General features: G+C 34.8%; 1 protein-coding gene across 1 annotated transcript; it reads left to right on the top strand.

Annotated features, from left to right (window-relative positions):
- The first annotated feature begins 2184 nt into the window (after window positions 1-2184).
- On the top strand, window positions 2185-3943 carry LOC140962674 (uncharacterized). Its single transcript, XM_073421625.1, has 3 exons — window positions 2185-2864; window positions 2944-3681; window positions 3764-3943. The coding sequence occupies exons 1-3, from the start codon at window positions 2247-2249 to the stop codon at window positions 3941-3943; spliced, it is 1536 nt and encodes a 511-aa protein (XP_073277726.1). The 5' UTR covers window positions 2185-2246.
- Window positions 3944-7389: the final 3446 nt, after the last annotated feature.

Genomic DNA, 7389 nt, shown 5'->3' with positions numbered 1-7389 from the left:
ACCAAAAAAAAAAAAAAAAAAAAAAAAGGCATGAAGGTATCCGAGTGTTATCCCACTTGTTTCACTTGATCGTAATGGTAGCAATAAGTCGTGTCACACTCGTATTAACTCAACTCAATTGAAATAAATAAATATTTAGTAACGTAAAGTTTTCTTCAAATTAACTTCTAACAAGAAAATATAGAAATATGAATTCTAACAATCAAACTAAGGAAAAAACTTGTGTGAGACGGTCTCACGGGTCGTATTTTGTGAGACTGATCTCTTATTTGAGTCATCCATGAAAAACTATTACTTTTTATGTTAATAGTATTACTTTTTATTATGAATATCGGTATGGTTGACCCGTCACACAGATAAAGATTCGTGAGACCGGATCACAAGAGCCCTACTCTCAAACTAACTAGCATGCAAGATTAAATTTAAAATTTACCAACAATCAATAAAACAAGCATTGGTTCTATCATTGGAATTTATTAATTTGATCATTGATGTAAAAATATCAATTTATATTCAAATATTCACAATTGAAAATTTAATTCCTTATGATTAATTAAATAGGAAACAAACATTTAAAAAAATTTACACAAGGGATAAAAATTTAATTCGATGATATCATTAAAAGACTAGCAGGAATAATAAAGTTAGGCAACACAAACACAAGTGGTTGCATTTTATCTAATCGATTATTTTTTCTAAAAGCAGAAAATTATTAATCTTAGTCTTTTCACAAATTAGATATATCAAATAATTACGGATTTGATATCTAATTTAGCAGTAAATTAAACTAATCAGACAAAAACTTGTGTGAGACAGTCTCACGGAACGTATTTGTGAGACGGATATTTTATTTGAGTCATCCATAAAAAAGTATTACTTTTTATGCTAAGAATATTACTTTTTCTTGTGAATATGAGTAGGATTGACCTGTCTCACAGATTAGGATCCGTGAGACGGTCTCACATGATACTCACTCAACTAATTAATCAATCTAGTAATCGTCGAACCATCAATAATCATGAAAAATAAAAATAAAAAGATTGATGCTTAAATATAAATCAATAAAAAAAATATTAACAAACCTCAAATCAAGTTAATATAATTCCAAAAAATTAAAAGTTAGTCAGTGAAAATTTGAAAGTGCAGGGAAATAAAGAATTAGTGAAATAAATTAAATATTTTGACACGTGTCAATAATTTAATGGCTTAGGGCAGTGCCCATATGCCAGGGTCGAACAAACCCCTTGGTCCTTTAAAATTCTTCAAATCATGAATCTTGCCCGGCTCACTGGTTGCTTCTTTGATGAGTCCTCGCTTCAATTCAACGTTTCATTTTATCCTTTTCTTCACTTTTTTTCCTTCGGTGTTACGCCGATGTATCGAACTCTTGTCGATTCATCTCTTTTCTTACGTTTTAACTCGATTTCATCTCTTTCGTCTATACGACATCAAAACATATGATTAGGAACTATAAAATCAAGGGATTTTCTCATTTGTTTTGAGTGAATGAGTACTTTCTTTGTCAGTGGCACATCTCCATTATGATTTGATTCCACACGTGTAATTTTTCCTCTAAATCCATTGAATCTCTAGCGAAAACAATAGGCATGGTAACTGGTACACTATATTTTGTACCTCCCCGAGTCTTCTAATGCTAAAAACATAGAGAAATGCTATCTTTTCTTGAATTTGTGCCACAAAAGGATTTAAAATATAGATGTTTTCTGGTTATACTTTGTCTGTCTCTTTAACAATAGTAGCATTTAGTTTGGGCTAAAACTTGATTCTATCGTTCATAGTGCCATGTTTGAAGTTTAAGTTCATCAAATTAGTTGGCCATTGCAATTTTTTTCCTCAAATTCTATGGTGTACTTCTTCTATTGGATGTCCCCATTAGTTTTTAGTTCAAGACCAATAAATTGTAAACTAATTATCCATTTGAACCTACACTTGTTGTGGAGTGACTATTGAGATCTTATATATGGACTAAAAGGTGAAACGGCACTTGCAAATGAAGGTGAAAAGTCTGTATTAAAATCACGGAACCTCATTGGGCCAATTTTTGTGGTGTTGGACTCATGGTTGTGTAACCGAGTAAATTTTAATGTTAGTGTTCATGTATGAATTAAATAACGATTCGTTTACCAGTAAATATTATACAGTGCTATAAAATAAATTATCAGAAAAATTGTCATAATCATCATTGATCTTAGTCCCCGGTTTCTTGGTTGTCTTCAACTACGGCCATGGCTGAGGCAGAAGAAGTTCATTTCTCTCTTAAAGTCATGATGATGAAAGAAAGCAACAAAGTTATATATGCTGAAGTGGATAGCGATTTTGCGGATGTTTTATTCAGTTTCCTAACATTACCACTGGGAACAATAATGCGACTCTTCGTCGAGAACGGCGGGAAATACGCATCAACCGTGGGAAGTTTGCGCTCTTTGTTTTTGGGTTTTCGTTTGTTGGACAGTGGTCATTTCTGGACAGAGGAGGGTCGAGAAATGCTGTTATTTCCAAGAAATTCATCTGCAAATGAATGTAGGAGACTAAAACTCCAGATTGACGATACTCCCCCGATCAAGTACTTTATGTGTGGGAATTTGACCTGTGTGAGCACGTATGCTAACGTGCAGTGCCCCTGTTCAACTTCAAGAAATACAATGACCAGGACAGATTTTGAAGTTGTAGACGAAAGTGGAGAACAAAGTGCCTTTACTATGCATAGAGCATCCTTTCTTTTAACTGATGATTTGTGTATTATGGCTAATACAACAGCATCGCTCCTCCGAATTTTGAAACTAAATGGTATCGAACACACACGCGTTCTCGAGGAAAGAACTATGCGTTTCGGGTTGGAAGAGGTTAATCTTTGTTACATTGACTTGCTAGTATTTCTCCTACCAATTTGGTTTCCGAAATTTAATTCTTTGTTTTCATCAGATAATGAAACTGCTCGAGGGATCATTAGTTTCCGAGACTCCGATAACAGATATCATTCTTTGTAAGACATCAGCAGCTGCGACTCTCGATAAAGGAAAGCACCCTGTATCGGCAAAATATGAATCAAATGCTTTCCCTCATGCTCAGAATAGAGAAAACATTAGCTCGGATTCTAAGAAGATCACCGTGAAAGTCCTCGTGCAAAAATCGACTAATATGATTCTGTTGGCTCAAAGCAGGCAAGACTTCGTTGATTTTCTTTTTAGTTTTCTCACCATTCCATTGGGGAGGGTTCTGTTTCTCTTGGGCAATAATGCTGCTTGTTTTTGGAGCATAAATAATTTATACAAGAGCATATCTAATTTGGAAGTAGGAATGTATATGAAATCAAAAGACACAAACACTAAATTACTGGAACCCCAAATTCCTCCATACCACCTTTCCAATCACCAGATTTTCCCTCTCAGCCAACAAAATCCTCTTGTAATATGTAAACGAATCAAGAATGGTTACTTCGAATTATTCGTGCCTAGTATCTCTGCTCTTGGGCATACTGAAATGAAAATGATACACCCAAGAGGGCAAGACAGTTTTGTCAAAGGTCCAGCTACGTTTATGGTGACTGATGATTTGAAAGTGACAACCCCATCTTCGAACTTCATCATTTCAACTCTCAACGAGATGAATATCCCTCTATCAGATGTCGACGAACAGGAGCTTCACATTGGTATCGACGAGGTAAGTTATTAGCTTTTGAACAGTCTTCTTTACGGCAAGTTCGCCGCTCTCACGACGTTTATATGGATTCATTTTGTTGCAGGCTTTAAGCATACTGAAGGCCTCACTTACATCAACTCACGCTTTAAATGAAGGTCTCAAACCATTCTTAAAGACAGCCGAAACAAATAGAGTTGTCAAAACCGAGGCTGGCCAACCCACCAAAAAACGTCTTTTGGCGGGGCAGAGTGGGCCGACTCGTGAGGATTCGGGAAATCGCTAGCTCAACCTGCTTATTTGGTGAGAGCTGGGGTGGACTGCATTTATTTGAAGGAAATTGACCTTCAGTCCTCGACCATCGATTTTTTTTGTGTTCAGTCCCTGGGTACTTTTTTAGTACCACATTTCCACGTGAAGTGTACCATATTTTGTATGACATAGTACCACAATTTTGTGTGTAGGAAGTGAACCCAAAAAAATATTTTGATTGGGGATTTTTCACCAGCTTCCTCTTTATTTTGCAGGACGGAGAATGTTCATGTGGCGTACTTAATTCATTTTGACAACTCAGACCAAGACAAGTGTTGCATGCATTATTCTCATCTAATTGAAATTTGGTTTAATTTTTTTTCTTATTCAGAATTTTCAAGCACATTAATCTTGGAACTTTTAGGTGTTTGATTATGCGTACTATTTGCCATTTAGTGTAATAAATACACAAATCATAAAAATTGTTGTGAAAAAGTAAAAATTTACGGTAAAAAAGTAAAAATCTCAAACTCTCAAAATTATCACACTACACACTTTATAATATTTTTCTCTCAACTCAATTGTGATTTTCTTCACAAATGAGAGATCTATTTATAGAAAATTTTTACAAATAATCCAAAAATAAAATACATCATTACCTACATCATCACACACTAATTTTCAATATTCAACACCTAATTTTACCTAATTTTCAACATTCAACATTCACATTTTCAACACAAATATTTAACACATTTTTAAATAATTTTTCAACACTCCCCCTTGTGATGATGATCATAATGATTGTATACATTACGTGTTTTTATACTGCCTCGTTAAAAACCTTACTAGGAAAAACCCATTGGGATAAAAACCATAGTAAGGGAAAAAGAGTGCAGTCACGTAAACTCCCCCTCATGTTGACACGAACAATTCTTCACAAATTTCGTAGATTGCGCATCCCAATATTATATATGTGCTTTCTGAATATTGTCGTAGGAAGTGCCTTTGTGAAGAGATCTGATGAGTTTTCACTTGATTGAATGTGACGAACATCAATACATTTATTCTTCTCAAGCTCCTTGGTGAATGCGAAGAACTTAGGAGGAATATGTTTAGTTCTGTCGCTTTTTATGTATCCTTCTTTCATTTGAGCAACACATGCAGCATTATCTTCATATAGTATCACAGGCTTCTCGTCGAATGATAATCCGCATGAGATTTGGATATGTTGAGTCATTGATTTTAACCACACACATTCACGGCTTGCTTCATGTAGTGCAATAATCTCGGCATGATTTGATGAAGTTGTTACAAGTGTTTGTTTCTGTGAACGCCAAGAAATTGCAGTGCCTCCACGAGTAAATACATATCCAGTTTGAGAACGTGCTTTGTGTGGATCAGATAAGTATCCAGCATCGGCATAACCAATTATACTTGGATTAGCATCTTTTGAATACAAAAGTCCCAAGTCTGTCGTTCCTCGTAGATAACGGAATATATGTTTAATTCCGTTCCAATGTCTCTTTGTTGGATATGTGCTAAATCTTGCCAATAAATTTACGGCAAAAGATATATCAGGCCTTGTACAATTTGTAAGATACATAAGGGCACCGATAGCACTTAGATATGGTACTTCTGGACCAAGAATATCTTCATCATCTTCACATGGACGGAATGGATCCTTTTCTATGTTTAATGATCTAACAACCATTGGAGTACTTAAAGGATTTGATTTGTCCATATTAAAACGTTTAAGGATCTTTTCTGTATAATTTGTCTGGTGAACAAATATTCCACATTCTTTTTGTTCAATTTGTAAACCCAGACAATACTTGGTTTTTCCAAGATCCTTCATTTCAAATTCTTCTTTCAAGTATGACACAACTTCTTGAATTTCCTTATTTGTTCCAATGATGTTTAAATCATCAACATATACAGCAATAATTACGCATCCGGATGTTGTTTTCTTAATGAAAACACAAGGGCATATTGAATTATTTACATATCCCTTTTTCATCAAGTGATCACTTAGCCTATTATACCACATTCTGCCGGATTGCTTCAACCCATATAATGATCTTAGTAATTTCACAGAATAACATTCTCTGGGTTTTGAACTTTGTGCTTCAGGCATCTTAAATCCTTCAGGGATTTTCATATATATATTACTATCAAGTGATCCATATAAGTAGGCTGTAACAACATCCATAAGACGCATTTCTAAATTTTCAGATACTGCCAAGCTAATCAAATACCGAAACGTAATTGCATCCATCACAGGAGAATACGTTTCTTCATAATCAATTCCAGGCCTTTGAGAAAAACCTTGTGCAACAAGTCGAGCTTTATATCTTACTATTTCATTTTTCTCATTTCGCTTTCGAATAAAAACCCATTTGTATCCAACAGGTTTTACACCTTCAGGTGTAAGGACTATAGGTCCAAAAACATTACGTTTATTTAGCGAATCCAATTCAACCTGGATGGCATCTTTCCATTTTATCCAATCCTGCCGATTTTTACATTCACCAAAAGATTTTGGTTCATGATCTTCATTATCATTTATGATGTCGATTGCCACATTATAAGAAAATATATCATCAATTTCTTCTATATCTTTTCGGTTCCATATTTTTCCAGTATTAATATAATTGATAGAGATTTCATGATTCTCGTCAGTTTGTGGTTCTGACAAAACATTTTCATCATCATGTGTTTCTTCAGGAACATCATTCTCTATTTTGTGATCATTATGTGTTTCTTCAGGAACATCATTCTCTATTTTGTGATCATTGTGTTTCTCTATGAATTTTCTTTTTCGAGGATTTTTATCCTTGGAACCAACTGGCCTTCCACGCTTCAGGCGTTTAATGACATCATGACTATCTTCAATTTGTTTCTTCGGAATTTCAATTCGAGCAGGGGCATTTGCAGCATGTATATATGATTTAGTTACCCCTTTTGTGTCTGCAAATGCATCTGGTATTTGATTTGCTATTCTTTGCAAGTGCACAATTTGCTGTACATCTTTTTCACATTGTTTTGTTCTTGGATCCAGATGTAACAATGATGATACATACCATGTAATTTCTTTTTCGGTATGTTTCTGTTCTCCCCCTAACATTGGGAAGATTTCCTCATTAAAATGACAATCAGCAAAACGTGCTGTGAACACGTCGCCTGTCTGTGGTTCAAGATATCGAATGATCGATGGACTATCATAACCAATATAAATTCCAATCTTTCTTTGAGGTCCCATTTTCTTTCGTTGAGGTGGTGCAATAGGCACATACACCATACATCCAAAAATTCTCAGATGAGAAATGTCTGGTTCTTTACCAAATGCAAGCTGCAATGGGGAGTATTTATGATATGCACTTGGTCTGATGCGAATTAATGAAGCAGCATGTAAAATTGCATGTCCCCATATAGAAATAGGGAGCTTTGTTTTCATAATCATTGGTCTAGCAATCATTT

This window comes from Primulina huaijiensis, chromosome 17 (assembly GCF_012295235.1).
Source record: "Primulina huaijiensis isolate GDHJ02 chromosome 17, ASM1229523v2, whole genome shotgun sequence".
Classification (NCBI taxonomy): Eukaryota; Viridiplantae; Streptophyta; class Magnoliopsida; order Lamiales; family Gesneriaceae; genus Primulina; species Primulina huaijiensis.
This window is presented reverse-complemented; position numbering and strand designations above follow the sequence as displayed.

What these genes read in the sequence shown, in the direction of transcription:
- LOC140962674 (XM_073421625.1), top strand. Translation starts at nt 2,247, where the DNA reads ATGGCTGAGGCAGAAGAAGTTCATTTCTCTCTTAAAGTCATGATGATG. An exon ending in TGCGTTTCGGGTTGGAAGAG is followed by an intron (nt 2,865 to 2,943) that starts GTTAATCTTTGT and finishes TGTTTTCATCAG; the next exon opens with ATAATGAAACTGCTCGAGGG. An exon ending in TTCACATTGGTATCGACGAG is followed by an intron (nt 3,682 to 3,763) that starts GTAAGTTATTAG and finishes ATTTTGTTGCAG; the next exon opens with GCTTTAAGCATACTGAAGGC.